The following is a 19,636-nucleotide window of genomic DNA, read 5'->3' as shown; positions in this document are numbered from 1 at the left end:
GAGGAAATTAGTATGCTAAGTGAAAGAAGACAGTCACAAAAGACCACATACTATATGAAATATCCTGACTAAGGAAATCTATAGAAGTGGAAAGCAGACTAGTGGCTGCCCAGGTCTGAGGGAAGGAGGATGAAAGGTTTAGGAATGACAACTAAAGGGTATGGCATTTCTTTTTAGAGTGATGAAAATGTTCTAATGAGTTGTCTGGTATATAACTCACATCTCACATTACATCTCATAAAGCTGTTCCCCCAAAATATTAGCTAATATCTGTGAGATTATTTAATTAATATGCACCTTCTCATTAGCCTACTGGTTCCTTAAGAGTATGGGTCTGACTTTGCTCCTCATTTTGTCTGCAGCACCTACCCCATGTTGTAGGAATTCAGAAAATGTTTGTTAAATGAGTAAATGGCTGGGGAGAAGTGAGTGGGGTTTTGTGGCTATTTTTCCCCAAGGTAAAAATTTAAATACTGAATTTATTCGGGAAATATATGACATACAACAAATGATTTCTACTTTGGGCCTTAGCGCGTGGAATCCAGACACTTCATGTTGCCACATGAGCAAACCACACCCTGTGCAACACCTGAGATTTTCACACTGAGGCTTTTGTTTCCAGCCTCCCTGGAACATAGCTCCTGGCCCTCTGCGTAAGCAAATCTTGTATTTCTAGCACATGCAAATAAACCCATAACACAGATAAAATGCCTAGAATTTGGGGTGCTATTTGCTCTCCTCTTTCTCATCCTCTTCTGACTCATCTGAGTTGCTCAATAAATATCTGTGGAATGAACAAATCAAAGAAATGACTCCGTTTCTTCTAACACATATTTCTTTTTTTTTAATTTTTTTTTAATTTTTATTTATTTATGATAGTCACAGAGAGAGAGAGCGAGAGAGGCAGAGATATAGGCAGAGGGAGAAGCAGGCTCCATGCACCGGGAGCCCGATGTGGGATTTGATCCCGCGTCTCCAGGATCGCGCCCTGGGCCAAAGGCAGGCGCCAAAGCGCTGCGCCACCCAGGGATCCCCTAACACATATTTCTTATTCCACAGTATCTTTCATCTACTTTATAAAACTGAGTGCTTTTCTCTGGAAAATCTAGACGTGTGAGCCTGAGCCCTAACTCCGGAGCACAAAAGAAGTGACCTGTGCTATGATTACAAATCTAGGATGCTTACACTCTTGAATGCCAGCAAATTACTCAGTGTCATTGTTTAAGTTCAGAGTTCTATGTCCCAACTCCCAAGGTTTCTGATTCAAGGGATTCACACAGACTTTTTGAGAAACATCTCTGTAACTGGACTGATTTATACGTGTGACTTATTTTTGAGACAACAAAGGGAACAGGAAAGGCTTAGCAAAAATAGTGATGAAAAATAAACTCTGAGATACTGATGTAACGTAATTCGATATAAGTCTATAATAACTTGTAAGTATCCTAAGACACCCTTAACGGGGCTCAGAAGGCTTGCTGAAACAACTTGTGTCCAGGAATAAATAGGAATTCAGGGTAAGCACCAGTGACATCATTTTATTAAAGCCTTCCAATGAAGTAGTCAAGTAGGCATTTTGTGAATGAAAAAATTGTAGCTCCCAGAAGATGAAAGATTTTTAATCATTCAATAAACATGTATTGAAAGTCCACTATGTCCTCGATACTGTGCCCTAGATCTCACATCTGGTAGAAAAGATTCAAATCCAAATGTGTCTGATACCAAAATCCATGTTATTTTCATCATAATTAAAAATCAGCTGAAATGTCAGATCCATGGCCCCTTCAGCTTATCACCCTCTCTCCCCAACATTAAACCCATACTTATTGAAAGTATTGTCTACATTGGCAACTTACTAGAAAGCTAGCTTCTACCCCAACCACTCCATCTAATTGTAAGTAAGCAAGGCTACCTGTAATATTCCCATTGCTTAACCCCATAGGTACTTCTCAGAACATACTAGATATCTTGAAAATTCTGATGCTGTTTATTACCTCTCCTTGAAACATTCTCCTTCTTTGGTTTCCATGGTATCACACTCACTTCGTTTTCTTCCTACTTCTAGTGACATCCCTTCTCGACTCTGTTATAAGCCTGTTTTGCTTTTTTCTATCTCTGTAATGTTCTCTTTTTCCAGATATTTCCATCTACTCCATAGGAACAAATTACTGTTTATATACTAATGACTTCCAATCTTTATCTTCAGCCCAAGTGTCTGCTTCTTTTGAGCTTCACGTCTATATATCCCATTATCTTCTGGGTATCGCCACTTAGTTATTGCATAGACACTTCAAACTCAACATTGCCAGAAGGCTGTCATCATCTCTAACTGGCTCCCTTCCCCCACCAAAGGTGTTCTCCTGCATTTTTTTTCAGTGAATGTTTCCATTATCCACTCTTCTGCTGAGGAATAAACCTGAGTCATCTTTAATACTTCCCTCTCCTCACTCTCCCATACCTAGTCAATCAAAAAGGCCTAATGACTACCTCAGTAAAGCTAAAGATAAGATAAAATTTAAGAATTTAAAGCCTTGAAAAGTATACCAATTAGATATCTCTTGATATCTATTTCTATCCATCCTCTCACGGGCACCTCCTCTAGAACAGGACACCACTATCTCTCAGCTGACTGTTGCAGTCTTTAGCTGGTCTCTCTGTCTCCGCATTCATTCCCACAAGACTACACCCCATACTGCAGCCCAAGTGATTTTTTTTTTAAGATTGTACTTATTTATTTGAAAGACAGCAAGCATGAATGGGGGGAGGGGCACAGGCAGAGGGAGAAGCAGACTCCCCATTGAGCAGGGAGCCTGATGCAGGACTGGATCCTAGGACCCCAGAATCATGACCTGAGCCAAAGGCAGACACTTAGTCTACTGAGCCACCCAGGCACCCAGCCCGGGTGATTTCTAAAACCAGTTCTGAATATGTCTCCACTCACAATCCTTCAATTGCTTCTCCTTGGTCTTCGAAGCAATTCAAACCCCCATATATTTACATGAACTTGTACAGCTTCATCTCTTCACAGCCTCCTTCAAACTGTAATCCTCAGTCTCACTGAACATCCATTTCCTTGAATGTGCCACATTCAGCCCCATATTCTGGCTTTAATATGCTGCTACCACTGTCTGGGGCACTCTTCTCATCTCCATCCTGTTCACATACTAACATACTTTAGGTCTAAACTCAGAAATCACTTCCTCTGGGAAGCCTTCCCTGACCCCCAAGGCTGGTAGGTGCCCTACTCTGTACTTCCAGAATACTACGTCTTCTCTCTCTTACAACACACCCATACCATCCTGTAATAGTCTATGTACTTGGCTATCTCCGTGTAATCAGAACATACATCTTAGGACAGCACATTCTATATGTCATCCCATGTGTTTGGTACAGTGTCTTGTACACCACAGGCATTCAAAAGCACTTGTCGAAAATGAGTGAACAAATAAATGAATTGGGATCGAAGGATAAATTAACCTATACTTAGAAAAAGCATAACAAAAAATGGAGTAGTAGTATTTTTAAAAGTCCTATATTTCTCTACAACAACTACCTGATATCTCTGTTCCCCTTCACAGTAAAATTTCTTCAAAGTGTTGATTAAGTCACTATATCTCTTTCCTCACCCCCAATCTCTCCTTGACCCACTCCAGCCAGGCTTCTATCTCTACCACTTGAGTTTGGCTAACTCTGTTAGAGTTACCAATCTGGTGGCCATTTCTCTTCAATACGATTGACTTTATTCTCTTCTTTTAAAATTTTTGGGCAGCCCCAGTGGCGCAGTGGTTTAGCGCCGCCTGCAGCCCGGGGTGTGATCCTGGAGACCCGGGATCGAGTCCCACATCGGGCTCCCTGCATGGAGCCTGCTCCTCCCTCTGCCTGTGATTCTGCCTCTCAATCTCTCTCTCTCTCTCTCTCTATTTCTCTCTCTCTCTCTGAATAAATAAAAAATAAAATCTTTAAAAAAATTTTTTTTTATTTTTTATTTTTCCGAGAGAGAGATCGAGTGAGCAAGAGTAGGGAAGAGGGGCAAAGGTAGAGGGAGAAGCAGACTCCCTGATGAGCAAGGAGCCCAACACAGGGCTCAATCTCAGGACCCTGGGATCATGACCTCAGCTGAAGGTAACCAAATGAGCCACCCAGATGCCCGTCCCTCCTTGAAATATCTCCATCTAGGGGCTTCCATGCCATCACACTCACCTGGTTCTCCTTCTCTGGCCTTGGCTACTTCTTCTCAGTGTCCCTTGCTTTCTCTAAACACTGAAAGATCCAAAAGTTCTGCTCTAGCTATGCATTCCACAGGTGATCTCTTCCAGGCCATGGTTTTAATTGTAAATATACCAGTCACATACTGATGGCTCCCAAATCTATATCTCTCCTGAGAACTCTGGATCCTTACATCTAACTGCCTTCTGGACATGTCCATTTGGGTATCAAATAAGCATCTCATAACCATCAGAGCAAAGATAAACTCTTAATCTCCTCATAACTTGTCTATCAGGTTTCCTCATCACAATAAATTACATAACCAACTGCTCAATTGCTCAAAGCAAAAATTTAGGAGTTATCCTTGATCTCTCTTACTACTTACTCCATACATCCCAACATTCACAAGTATCCTTTAAAAAAAAATCCATGATTCTTTAGCTTATTCCTATCACCCTACTACTATCCAGACTACTCTGATATTTTATCTGGACTACAACAAAAGCATCCCAACTGGCTTTCCTGCTTCCTCTCCCACCTCTCAAATAAGCCCCTCGCCACACAGCAGCCAGAGTGATATTTTGGAAAATGTAAATCAGATCATGTTACTCCCCTAACTAAAACCATCCAATGGTTTCCCATTCACACATCTTACCTTGGAGCTGATAAATCCCTGCCTCATCCAGCTCTGCCTTGCTTTGCTCTCCAATACCATCTCATGCCCATCACATTCCAGCCACCCCAGGCTCCATGAAGTCACCAAGCTTGTTTAGGAAAGATCTTAAATGTTATTCAAATTTGATAAAGGCTGTTTGTGTTCTGATTTGAGCCAGGTGCCTTTCATCTCATAACATTTAGTTGTGGATGCAATTGGTAGACCCTGTGCAGTAAAGATGGAAAAGACCAAAGCATGACCAGTGAGCACTGCTCCACCCCGGAGGCAGAGAGCAAGCATCCGCAGCCATTCTTCTGCCCTTTCCTTTCTATGCTCATTCAACATGCATCACCACACAGGCTGTCAATGACTAGGAGAGATTATCCACCCCGAATCTCACATCTCTCCTCCAAAAATACACATATTTAGAGTTTTGAACACTTCATTTCTCTGATAAATCTTCATTCCTATCCTTTTATGTACTATTTTTAAATGATTCTAAAAATACCTGGTGGTAGTAACCTTCAGTTCTCATGAATATTGAGAATAACAAATGCAGTTACCTTTTACCAAAATTTCCCTGTATGTTTTGGAAAAACACAGCCATCAGAGAAACTGTAGTCACCAACGCTGAAATTAGAAGAGGGAAGTAATCTCTTGAAGAGGCACACTTAGAATAACCTCTAATTTTTAGAGTGTAAAATCACCCACTAACCCCGCCAAATGGTTATAGATTAATCTCTTATATTGACGTCTTACTTTCCTATTTTCAAGGAGAAATTATTTCGAGTTTTATTTTTCCTAATATACTACCTCAAGCTCTGAATAATTACACTCCCTCCCGAAATGCACGCAAACACAAAAGCTCAGAAAAATCTTGTATCTCCCATGGGGCTAATTAAAAAGGATTCTGATTTCTATAAGGAATGAATGAGATCTTTGTTAACCTACTTTAACAGGACTCTAAATGACCCTGGATTTATCTTGCCCTGGTTTTCAAAATGTAACTGACCCAGAATAAAGTAAGCTTATCCCCAAACTCCTGGTGAAAACAAAACCAAAGTTCCCAGAAGCCAAAACTGTATATATACAACCGCCCCCCCCCCCAAAAAAAATCATTTTTCCTCTCTCAAAGAGACTATACAGCACAAATACTACTGCTTGCAGAGCTATTTTATTCTTCAGTTAATTGGAATATTTTAAGATTTTAAAGCTTTACATTATCAAGGCAAATAACCTTCCAAGAAAACACAGCAAAGGATATCATCAGCTACTATGAAATCAGGAACTTTCTGGAAGCTTTCGTGTTGGGACAGTGCAGCACTGAGTGTCAGTGAAGAACCATAATTTGATTATTTTCCCTGGGTATAACAATCACCTAATCCCTAAAAAAGACTCCAGAGATGATTTGCTTTTATTCTTAATAACTGAGCAGTCTGAACTGGTTAGGGAAGCAAAAATACTGCCTGAGAGTGCATATCCCTTCCTTACTCTTCATTCATCATGTCCATCAAAATTCCGCATTGGGGACCTGGTTGTAAAAAGGTAGAAATTCCACTCAGAAGTCTTTATTAATCCCATTCCTCTTTCTCGGACTTTACATGGTTTCATTCATTTGCCTTCATAAAGCAAACAGAATTTCTCTTAGAAACACAATACTAAAACACTACTGAGCCTGCAGACCCATAAACGACACCCACACTGCCTCATGTCTGAAAAGACCCATGTTCCCATCCTTTCTCATTGAACACTGAACAATTCTTCTAATTCAGGGTACTTTATTATTTTATATATATATTGGAAAAGACCACTCATTTATTCACTACACAGTTGTTTACTGAAATCCTGAAATATGTCAGAAACATCACTGGCAGTAAAGATGCAGGAGCATCCTACGGAAGGCTCCTAATACTTACTTGGCGGAACTCAGAAGGCTTATTAAAGCAAGCAATGCCCAAGGATGAGAGGAAACTCAAAGATTAAAAACACACACACACACACACATACACACAATTACAAGAGGTTCAGCAAGAAGACAACTCATCCCAGGCAAGTTCTTACCAAAAGGCTTGATTTTCACAATGAGAGGGACAGATAATTCACCTCTCAAAAAAAATTATACAGAATCCACTTTCATTCTTCACCTCCCTACAGTTGAAGTGTGAAAAGATACTCCAGACAGCATATTGAGTCAAATTTTGGTTGGGTTTTATGTTGGATCCAAAATTAGGGGTAAGCCCCGTATAGTCAAGGATTTCACGTTGTTACATAAGAATGATTAAATCCATGTGCCAGCTCATGCTCTTTCACCTGATAGCAACAAGCAGAAGTATCACTGGACCACATGCTTCTTGAAGGTACACAATCTATTCACATCTCTGTCCCCTTAACAACAAGCCCACAGCACATGGTCGGGACTCAGTATTTACTGAGCAACTGAGTAAAATTCAACATTACATCACATTATTGTGCTTATCATCTAGCCCACCAAACATGAACCATGTCTAAAAACATCACATTGGGTGCCTGGGTGGCTCAGTGGTTGCATGTCTGCCTTTAACTAGGTTGTGATCCTAGGGTCCTGGGATCGAGTCCCGCATCGGGCTCCTCGCAGGGAGCCTGCTTCACATTCTCCCTTGTCTCTGCCTCTGTGTGTCTCTCGTGAATAAATAAATAAAATATAAATAAATAAATAAATAAATAAATAAATAAATAAATAAAATATGACATAAATCAAAAGCCTCCCTTAGATGGATACTGGATAAATAATAAATAGATTTCAATGGAGCAATAACTTAACTACAGGGACCCAGGTTTCACTATCAAGCGCTACTGAGTAATGTCCATCCAGAAGGCATAAAGGGTTTTTTAATATTTTAAAATATATCATCTGGAAGACAACACTAAATAAAACATATGAGCATTGTTTGAAGGGACACAGTAACTGGGCCGAACACAGTTTTATACAGATTCATGCAGACGGTTAACCATTTTGGCAGGACTGCATGGAAGTTAACTCCTCGTGCAGTGTCAAAGGTAAGAGAACACACACTCCTTCCTACTTCTTTGTTTCATTAATGATAACATTCTGTATTCAAATGCTATTTTTCTAAAGCATTGGCCTACCTCATTGTTGAAAGCAATTTGCTCTTGTTACAAAAGTTTATCATACCCTTTTATGGCTAACAAATTATTCTATTATTTTATTATTCTAGAATGTGTAATTCTAACAAAATGCCTGAAATCTGAAATATATAGTGTCCAAGACAGTTTAAGAATGCCAAAGCTGCTGTTTAAAATATCACAGAGTGAGGCAGCCTCATCTGGCAATTTCAGTCATTAGTAATATGACTTTTAAATGGGTCCTCTACCTGTGTTGTGCTTTTAATCCTTCCATGATGTGAAGTTCTCAAGAAAGAGTTTCTTTGTGAGCAGTATAGTTTATCTACAACAATTTACAATAAGCACATCAATATAAAATAATATCCCATGGCCTTCTTATTTGATGCTGTAAAATACTTAGTGAAAACACAGTAAATAGAAAGAGAGTTAATAATGTGGACATTATAACTGCTGCTGCTTGCTATGACTCCAAGCAGCTCTAGACCTTGGAGCCTCTCTATTAGTATCCATATTCAGTAGTGTCAGAATCCTGCTGAGTCTTCCACCCTGATGGTTTTCACATCTGTTCTGTACTTTCATAGTCACTGCTTACTTCTAATGTAGGCAAACACTACCCAACACCCAGATGTTTGCAAACCTTTCCAACTGGTTTCTCTAACTCCACTCTCTGGTTCCCTTCAAGTCTTCCTACATCCCAAAGCTAGACTGATCTCCTAAAGTACAACTTTGACCTCCAACCAAATACTCTCACTCTCAAGACCTGACAGCTACTCCCTGCCTCAAGGCAAAATCCTGAGCCTTGAATTCAGCTCCCTTAGGGATCTTAATTTCAGAAATACTACTTTAGTCTCAAATTAAATTAAATGGCAAAGAAAGTCCCTTCCAACTTAAAAATCCTGTGATATTCATCCAACTTTACCTCTTACTGCTTCCACAATCATATTTAGCCAGTACTCCAAAGAACTGTTCCCTTTCCCATCTGGAGAGCTCAACACAGGTGTTTCATACAAAATATGTGTTTACTATTTTCTTAGGATAAAAAGAAAGGAAGCACCTGTTATTTTGCCAGATAACAAATCCAATGGAAATATTTACAGAAATTCTATAATGGACACTTTGATAAAGCAAATTTTTAAAGAGATCTATTATTTTCATAGCCTGATCTTTCATATATCATTTCATTTAAAATGTGGGCCATCTCTAGTAGTACAAAATGTGCTAAAGAAAGAGAAGTTCCATTTTTACATTAATCTGCTCAAATTCACAAATGCCATTTCTTTGTTCTTCCCAAGAATCCAATCATTTCAATGTTATGCTCCTTAATAGACTGAGAACATAAAATATCTCCCTACAATATGGACCTTCAAAAATCCCTTCATAAGGGCATTTTCTCAAAGATCACACAAAAGATGAACAAAAAGAAACATGAAGTTGCTTGTTTGTTGTCCTGCTCCCTGAATCTCAGCAAAGCACTGCCCGATTTCCTTGGCCTGATTTATTGTAGGCCCTACACACATGGAAATCTGTTTTCATAGCATATCAACGATGAGTCACTACATTTCAATGCAGACATCTTAATTTTTTCTTGAGCATATTATTCTAAGTTAGGGTATGGCATAATTGTCTCAGATATGTTCGGCTAAAATAAAGTAGGTATTATAAGTTAAATAGGTCTCTGTCTCTAAAAAAGTTCTGAAATTAGAAAAGAAAAACTTCCTTATGAGCAGTGAACCTGCTCCTCTCATATCACATAAAATCTCTTTTCTCATATTACTCCAAGGATTATTAAGCACATGTGAATTTTGTGAAATACAAGTCTGTAACACAGTGTGCAAAGCCAAATACTTTTAAGACTATTGCAAACAACTTGCTGCTTAGGAGTAGCTAAGGTTCATAATATCATCTAGCAATTTTTTGTTCAAATAGCTAATAATCCTGCTACAAAACCAATGTTACCTTTAGAAATACATATAAGTTCCCCTTCCTTCCCTCCCTCTCTTCCTTCCTTTACTATTTCTCTTTCTTTCCGTCTTTCTCTTTCTTTTCCTTTCTTTAACTGAGGCTGAAAGAATTCTAAATCTGCTAATAACAATATATAACTTAGGGACATCTGGGTGGCTCAGTAGGTTAAGTGTCTGCCTTCAGCTCAGGTCATGATCCCAGGGTCCTGGGATTGAGCCCCTCATTGGGTTCCCTGCTCAGTGGGGAATCTGCTTCTCCCTCTCCCCTCCCTCTGCCCCTCACCTGTTCTCTCTCTCTCTCTCTCTCACTCTCCCTCTCTCTCTCAGATAAATAAATAAAATAAAAATCATATAGAACTTAACCTTGAGAGATCTATTCATTTCATAGTTAAGCCATCATTCGATAGTCACGGGAACCTCTTGGTTGATATCCTTGAGTGTACCCGGCTAACGTGACCAGTCTTTGTCTGGTGTAAATCTGACTACATTACAGTATTAGTTTTCCACCTCTCCCCCTATAGAGCAATGCATCCAACACCGCATTCCCCTAAATGGATTGTAAAGAAAAATCATTCACACTGGTAGTGCATGTTTATTACATTCCCATTGCCAAAGAGCTCATATTTATTTCTTACTGTAAAGCATATTGTATAATTCAAAACACGCTATAAGAAACTATTCATTTCTCAGTAACTTGTTCATTATCTTGAGCTACTTGCAAACCTTAGATCATTCATGTTATTTGAAGTTGACCATCCATATTCTGGATATAAAAGTTTGCTATCGATTAACTAGAATAAGGCTAAGATTTAAGTAGATTTTCCAAACAGAGTGTTAGGGAAATTCCTTTTTCAAATTGTTCTTCAAATGTATCTACGTGTGTTGACATGTGAAGAGGTATGGTGCCGTGGAAAGAAAACCATCCTCCAGGTCAAACCCCAGCTCTGTTGCTCGCTCACTAGCTGTGTGACTCTGGGAAAGTAATTCCATCTTCCTGAGCCACAGCTTCCTTCTCTGTACCTTGAAGATAAAAATATCTACCTTACAGTGTGGTTGTGAGGACTGAATGAGATCATATTTGTAAGAGTGCTGTGGAAGCTAGAGCCGTGACATAGAGGTCTTGGAGTGCCCTGCAGTGGGGAAGAAAACATTATGAAATATAAAAATGATAACACTGTAAGTGGCAAAATAAGGACTACGGGAGAAGAGAGGGAAGTATGACGCTCAGCCAAAAAGATGGCAGGGCTCAGGAAGAGGCTGAGACTGGCTGACTCTGGGATGGATAAAGGATAGATGAGGGATAGGCAAGCTGGATTTCTTCAAGTGGGAGGAAGAAGCAAGGAGACTCTAAGGGACAGCCTGGACAAAAGCACACGGGCAGGGGGAGTGTGGGCCTTTGGGAAGCCATATAGCTGGAGTACAGAGTGCTTATGGGAGTGAGGTGGGAGATGAGGGCAATGAGAAAGGAGCACCAGACTAGAAGAGCCTGTGAACCACACCAAGAAGTCTAGACTATCTTACATATGATGAGAAGCCATTGAATAGGAATGCCAAAACAACAACAACAAAACAGTAAAAACCAGACTCTGGTTTATAATTTTTTTCTATACACTAAGTTGTTTCTACTCAAGCTGTGTACTCCTAGATAAGAAACCTTTTGGGACACAGATTTTGACTTTAAATATGTAAAAAGAAGTTAAAATGCATTTATTAAACTTCTGTTCTGTGTCAGGTACTAAGTGAGATCCCTTTCATGCATTATGCATTATTGTTCATCTTTAAAACACAGGTGCAACATAGGCATACCATCCATATTTCAAATAACAGGAACCTAAGACTCAAAACAGATAAAGCCTTTTGTCCAAAGAACTAGTAAGAGCCACAGCTAGCAATAGAAATTAGATTTACCTTACTATTTATTGATGCACTATCTTCCTGATATGTTTTAGGTTACATGAATTATTACTCACATGCAACCAAAACTTCAGAGAAAAACAAGAACAAAAGGTTTTTTCTTTCAGTTAAATGAAAAATTTCTCAATGTAATTTAAGTTAATTTTAAGTTCCAGTATAGTTAACATACAGTATTATATTAGTTTCAGGTGTATAATACAGTGACTCAACACTTCCATACATCACCCAGTCCCTCACTACAAGTACCCTCCTTAATCCCCATCACCTATCTTACTCATTCCCTACCCGATTAAATGAAAATTTAATTCCAATTACTTGTGGATACTATATAACACTATAAAAAATTTACTTATTGAAAAGCTTTAAAATTCTTACCTCAAGTACTACTTCAACACATTACATGTTTTTAGTCTATATAAACTACATGATATTTGTTTTTATTTTTATTTTTTTTAATCCTCCTTTTCTCCTTTTTTTTTTATTTTTATTTTTATTTATGATAGTCACAGAGAGAGAGAGAGGCAGAGACACAGGTAGAGGGAGAAGCAGGCTCCATGCACCGGGAGCCCGATGTAGGATTCGATCCCGGGTCTCCAGGGTCGCGCCCTGAGCCAAAGGCAGGCGCTAAACTGCTGCGCCACCCAGGAATCCCCGATATTTGTTTTTAAAAGACTGATACTTGTAGGTATAGCCTATTGGAATAGCTCTTGATCCCAAAGTCAAGAAGCTAATCATTCAAAACATATTTTTAATTAAAAAGAAAATATCAGGGATGCCTAGGTGTCTCAGTCAGTTAAGTATCTGCCTTTGGCTCGGGTCATGATCCCAGGGTCTTGTGATGAAGCCTGGTGTCCAGCTCCCTGCCTGGCAGGGAGTCTGCTTTTCCTTCTCCCTCTGCCATCCCATCTCCCTACCCCACTTGTACTCTCTGGCTGTAACTCTCTGTCAAATAAAAGTCTTTTAAAAAAAGAAAATATCAGAAAAGGAAGTCATTTGTGATCTCTGTCATGAGTGACTCAAATACAAGTTATGTACAGCATGGTAACTGTAGCTAGTAATACTGCATAGTATATTTGAAAATTGCTAAGAGCGCAAATATAAAAAGGTCTCATCATAAGGAAAAAAATCTATAATTATATATGGTAATGGATATTAACCAGACTTACTGTGGTGATCATTTCACAGTATATACAAATATCAAATTATTATGTTGTATACCTGAAACGAATTAAGATGTTGCATGTCTTTATATCTCAATAGAAAATAAAGTACAAAATAAAATAAAAATAAATGACTCAAAATCTGTGGCTTCTAAGTAACATTCTAAGAATATCGTATAAAAGTATACATAATCTTGGGGCATCTGAGTGACTCAGTTGTTTAGTGTCTGACTCTTGATTTCAGCACAGGGCATGATGTCGGGGTCCTAGGATGGAGCCCCACATTAGGCTTTGTACTCAGCATGAAGTCCGTTTATCCTTCTTCCTCTGCTCCCCTCCCCGCACTCTCTTTCTCTGTCTCTCTCTCTCAAACAAATAAATAATAAGTAAATAAAACCTGTACATAATTTTAAAGATTATTTTAAAATACATAGTCTCATAAATATTTTCAAAGACTTAGCATCGCCTTATTTCTTCTACACTAGCTAACTTTACTCAGCTCCAAGATTTACTTTATCAACAATGGTGAAAAGACTAATGAATTTTTAACGTACAAAACAAATATTGCCAAGCTCCACAAGAAGCATTAAAACAATATATATGTACATAAAGACAGTGCTGAGTCTGCATAAATGCATAATATGATTAACAGGATTAAAAGGTTATTCACTCATGATCATACCACTAATCTTTTCTTTTTAGGCAAGATAAGGATGTACATTTAAAAGTTAGGCTATGCAAAAAGATGTAAAATAAGTGCAAACAATTCCAAGCAAACTATCGTTATCTATTTTCACTACAAGTAGAATGCAGTCAGTGAGAAACCGTGATACCAAATTCCTTCCAATTATTTCTTACTTTCTTAGAGAGCCGAGGTAGCAATAAAGACATTTACATACACTGAAAGGTTCTGCCACTGGAAAAATATCTAAGAGAGACAGAATGCAGTAGATGGAAAGGTGAGGGTAAGGTTTCCACAGTTACTACGGGTGCCCCCCCCCATCTTAATTACCTTGCAGTGAAATATGCCGATCATCGATGCCCAAGGAAACCTGTTCATCCTCGGTGGGAGGCACAGGACTAGATGCCATCCTTTGACTCAACGGAGATTATATCATGTCCATCCCAGTTAAAGAAGCGAACTAAAAGTAAAGGATAAATGCTCATTAGTGACTCTGCAACTCTGTGTTTCTAGTAAACACGCGCTGCCAGAAGGCAGCAGCAAATGAAACGTGCCCTTCCAAGAGAAGCAGTTTTCTAGTGAGTGTTTCTGTAGTTCATGAGGCAAAGTGACTACGCCTTCTTTTTTTGAATCATAATCAAGATTTTGCCCTGTGACCTATTCGAGCTGCTGGCAGGACTCCCGACCAGCTAGCACTGTGGATTCTACACCAGGGGCGAAGGGGGAAGCCACCCAATGAGATTCCATAACTTGCTTGGGGGAAGTAACGTTGACACAAAGTGACGGCTTAGCTGTTTGGATGTATTTTATCTTTCACTTCAATCTGCAAGGATTTTCCTTATAACTTTTCATTTAACGTAGTTCCTTTCTGCTCCATAAATGTTGCCATTTACTGGAAACAATAACTGAGCTTGCATAGCTTGCAAAGTGAAACTGAAAAAAAAGTATATCAAGAAGGATGTTTTGATAAAGTTATGTTATATTGAATTATTTTCCCAAGCACTCACTTTTCCACACATTTTTTTCCTCTACCCCCACTTTGACTCTTAAAGAATCCTTCCAGTAAGAGTTAATTTTTTATTACTTCATGCATGTGTACACCAGTAATAGTACCCTGGGGGCTGAAAAACTCGACTTTTCCTACATAGATGATGACTTTCTTATCGAAATAAACCTAACCAAAAATATAAAATGTATTAGGGAATGAATAGAAAAATGATGTACAGACACCTGATCAAACAAATACAGCAAAACATTAGTGGTAAAATCTATATGTTCAATGTGTTCTGGGTATTCGCTGTAAAAGTGTTTACCTTTCCTGCATGTTGGAAATTCATTATAATAAAGTAGTGGGAGGGAGACAACGATAAATAAACCTGAGGCCAACAGCTAGATACAATCAATCAGACCATTTTATCCAAAGAATAAAAATCATCCAACAGTTTAATGCTAGAGCCAGACTTCAAAGATCCATCAGTCCTTGAGCAAGAAGGTTGTGGTATTGGTGGATTCCAGGCATTTCCAGCTCCAAACAGGATAATCAAGGTTGTTTGTAATGACAAGCTAGGGAAGAAGGTCCTCATTAAGTAAAACACTGATGAAATCATGGGAGATCTTAAGAGCTTGATTGCAGCCCCAAAATGGCACCTGTTGGAAAAATATCGTCCTGAAGAAGTGGCACATGATTTTTCAAGACAACATGCCTTTAGGGGGACTATGAACTCCAGGATGGGATGGATCTGGAGCTTTATTACCAGTAGAGGAGAATTCTTAACCCCTGTCCTGCCCTGCCCTGCCCTCTTCTCTCATCCTCGCCCCCACACTGGTATGGATGCTTACTTTTAAAAATTCAAGTTAATAAAATCTTAGAAGTTGCCAAACAAAAGTCTTTCAAAATTCTGTTTTCCCCACTCTGTTTATCATCCAAAACCCCTTTATTATCTCTCCCACGGACTGCTGTTGTTAAAGATTTTACCAAAATAAACTATGTTTGTTAATTAATAATTAATTTGTTTTACCCTTGGAATTAAGATGAAGCAGAGCCTGCCTGCCTTAACAGTGTTACTATACTGAGTTGATAGGCTTCTAACCAAAATGAAAAGCTGTTTGTTAGTTCAAGTGAGCCTGTGCAGCTTGATGCTTGATAAAGGTACAAATGTTTTCAGCTTTTAATGTATTGAGGATCTCTACTACCTCTTGCCATACTCAAGGACTCCTGAACCCAAAGTGAAGACAAAGTACTTCTTCATGATGATGGGAGAAAAACTGAATTCCAGAATGAATTTCCTAAAGGCATCCACTATTCCATGCCAGGACTATTTTCTTAAAGGGGGTATAAGAGCAATAGTAGCAAACACTTGTATAGCATTTACTATATAAAGGCACCGTTCTGAGCACTTTGCATATATAACCTCAATTAATCTTTAAAACAACTATACGAATTGGGTACTCTAATTATCCTCATATTTGAAAGACCAAAACGAAATGTCACATACAGTTGTCTACGGACATATAGCTAATAAATGATGGAACTAAGATTTGAAGACAGGTGGCTTTGGCTTCAGAGTCTATGCTCCTAACCAATATATGTTGGTACCTCATAGAGCTAGCTAAAATTGCCATGTTTTATTTATTCTTTCTTTCATTCATTTATTCAACAAGTAGTTAAACATCCTAGCTCCTGCTCTCAAAGCATTCAATTTTTTTTTTCCTTTTTTTTTTTTTTTAAGAGAGAGAGGGAGAACACGTACATGAGCAGGGCCAGGAGTGGGGATGTGCAAAGGGAAAGAGAATCTGCAGCAGGCTCCATGCTTAGGGCAGAGCCCAACACGGGGCTTATTCTCACAACCCTGAGATCACGAACCCGGCTGAAATCAAGACGTGGTAGCCCAACAGAGCCACCCAAGTGCTCCAAGGAATTCAACCTTCTGAGAATGACAAATGAACATAATACCGAGTGAAATCCTCTAAGAAATGTATGTAGAAAGTGCTGTGGAAGCAAAGAAGAAGGCATGTCCCACACCTGAAGCTGGAGAGAGATGTGACTGTCAGGAGTACACTAACTATAAAACAGCATTTCACTCCAAATGATATCATTCGCATTATTCAAATACCTTGAATTTAATAAGAATGTCTCTGAGAATCACTCATCACCATGCACTATTAATCAAATATAAGGTATTAAATGTAAAAGAAAGAATTTAAAATAAAAACAGAACAATAGAGAACAAAGTGATAATCAGAAAATCAAATATTCCTGCTCTAGAAGGGTAGGTGAAATCCACTACATTGTATATTAAAGTTGAAGAAAAAGAATGTATTAGTGAAAAGAAGTCTAGACCTTAAAATAACTATAGTTGACCCTTGAACATGGGCTCGAACTGCACAGGTCCACTTGTACAAAGATATTTTACAGTAGTGAAAATACATTTTCTCTTATGATTTTCTTGACATTTTCTTTTCTCTAGCTTATTGATAGTAAGAATACAGTAAGTAATATATATATTATATGTATATTATGTATTATATATATATATACATGCACACAAAATATGTGTTAATCGATTGTTATCTTTATCTTGTTGTCAGCAAGGCTTCCACAGTAGGCTATCAGTAGTTAAGTTTGAGGAGAGTCAAAAGTTATACGTGGATTTGCAACTGTGTGGGTGGGGAGGAGGGTCAGCGCCCCTCACTCCCACATTGTTCATGGGTTAACTAACTGTATCTGCTCGAGAGGTTTCTGGGTGTTTTTTGTTATTGTTTTTTTATTTTTTTTAAGATTTTATTTATTTACTCATAAGAGACACACAGAGAGAAACAGAGACATAGCAGAGGGAGAAGCAGGCTCCCCGTGGGAAGCTGATGCATGACTGGATCTGGGACTCCAGGATCACCACCTGAGCCAAAGGCAGACAGACGCTCAACCACTGAACCACCCAGGTGCCCTAAGGTTTCTGTTTTTAATGGGGAAAACTTATTAGCAATCAAGTCAATAAAATATAATAATTTTTTATTTACTGAAGAATTTCTTAGAGCTTCTAAAATATGTCCATCAAAAGTAAAATTAGGGCAGCCCAGTGGCTCAGCGGTTTAGCGCCGCCTTTGGCTCAGGGCGTGATCCTGAAGACCAGGGATCGAGTCCCACGCCAGGCTCCCTGCATGGAGCCTGCTTCTCCCTCTGCCTGTGTCTCTGCCTCTCTCTCTCTGTTATCTCTCATGAATAAATGAATAAAATCTTAAAAAAAAAAAAAGTAAAATTAAACTTTAAAGACTGAATCAGTTCAAAGTGTTAGATGATTAACCCAAATACTGTCTTAGTACAATTATTTCTCAGACTGTGCTACAGAGGTCATAAGGACCTGACTAAAGATAATTTATGATGACATTTCCAACACAACTGTTTTTGGTGAGAAACTTTTGATATCTCCAGGGTGGAAGTTATTTGTTAAACAGGGCCCATGAAAAACTGGAACAAAGTAGAAAAGAAAACCTTTGAGAGATTTCTCAGGATCTGAATTACAAAGCTAGAAAGATTATGAAAAAGGAAGGTAGAAAGAGGAACAAGGGCGTGGCCACAGGCTCACAGGAGTCACGAGGGTCTATCAGAAAAAAAACCCCAAGGCCATCATCTCATTTACGTTCCAGCTTCCCTGTGCAAATAGATTTGGCAGGGAAGAGCCCTTCCGGGGGTTCCTCATAGCTTGACTTTTCCTTTTCAAATAAAAGTTACACACAATTATGTGACAAATCCAGGTATGAGAATGAAAATAACGGACCATCTGCAGGCCCATAACCAAGAACTCATTAAAGAATTAACATAGTGGCATTTAAAGATTCTAAAATCAAGTGGAATGGTGTGGAATTGTGCTTTTAAAATTCATATAAATTGGGCAGCCCCGGTGGCTCAGTGGTTTAGCGCTGCCTTTGGCCCAGGGCCTGATCCTGGAGACCCGGGATCGAGTCCCACGTCAGGCTCCCTGCATGGAGCCTGCTTCTCCCTCTGCCTGTGTCTCTGCCTCTCTCTCTCTGTGTGTCTCTCATGAATAAATGGATACAATATTTTTTAAAATATAAAAATAAAATAAAATTCATATAAATTAATAGGCACACTTTTATAAATGGCATAGCAATTTTGAAGTCGCTGCGGTTTGCTTAGGCAATACATCTTAATATCCTTTTGGTGTCTCTAAAACCTCAAACACAAGAATTTCCATTTTTGAAAGAAACTTTGGCATTTACTTTGGATTATTATAATTCGAATTTTTTCAACTCAAAAATTAAATTTGAATAGAGATTATCTCTCGTGAACAGAATTATGGGTGATTTTTATTTCCTTCCTTTTGCTTATTTACATTTTTAAAATTTCAAATGGTGAATGCATATTTCTGCTGTAATAAGAGAAACATTTGTGCTTTTATTTTAATCAAATGATGACAAAATAAAGAACAAGGTATTACTTAGTTCAGGATCAGTTCTCTAATCGATGTGCTATGGAACATGTAGATCTTCATAATGAGGAAAATACACTTGACATAAATTAAATATTAGAAAACGTTTCTTTTTCAGAAATTTCCAGAAAAGATTCCTAACATTCTTTTTTGTAGCTTAACAGTTCTCTTATTTCTGAACACTGGAAAAACGCAGTGTCAGCAAGAGGAAAGGGACATCTGTCTCATGTTCAGAGGCTGATCAGACAAGACAATGTGGGTACACTCAGGTAATTCTTTAGTGCTTTAAAGGTCATCACTTTTTCCCATCACTTTTTCCTAGTCTTTATCTGCACCATATTATTTATGATCCACCTAGCAATTCTGAAGGATGTCCCTTTGTTGGTTGAGTTATAGAGCTATTCCTAGCAACTGACAGTCATTAGCTTTTATCTGCTTACAAGCTCACATAAGATAGTTGGTGGCACATATGCAGTAAGTTTCTTCAC

The 19,636-nt window shown here is 38.6% G+C and overlaps 1 protein-coding gene and 1 pseudogene across 5 annotated transcripts in view; one reads left to right on the top strand and one right to left on the bottom strand.

Moving 5' to 3' along the window:
- Positions 1-19,636, bottom strand: part of SYNE2 (spectrin repeat containing nuclear envelope protein 2) — a 319,917-nt gene that overhangs the window by 254,616 nt on the left and 45,665 nt on the right. For all 5 annotated transcript variants that reach the window (XM_025442804.3, XM_025442803.3, XM_025442805.3 and 2 more), the window contains one exon: positions 14,032-14,161. In XM_025442804.3, the coding sequence (XP_025298589.1) occupies positions 14,032-14,110 (79 nt within the window). In that variant the 5' untranslated portion in view covers positions 14,111-14,161. Of the gene's footprint in view, positions 1-14,031; positions 14,162-19,636 lie in introns of those variants that run through there.
- Positions 15,148-15,461, top strand: LOC112657877 (ubiquitin-like protein 5; annotated as a pseudogene).

This window comes from Canis lupus, chromosome 8 (genome assembly GCF_003254725.2).
Source record: "Canis lupus dingo isolate Sandy chromosome 8, ASM325472v2, whole genome shotgun sequence".
NCBI lineage: Eukaryota > Metazoa > Chordata > Mammalia > Carnivora > Canidae > Canis > Canis lupus.
This window is presented reverse-complemented; position numbering and strand designations above follow the sequence as displayed.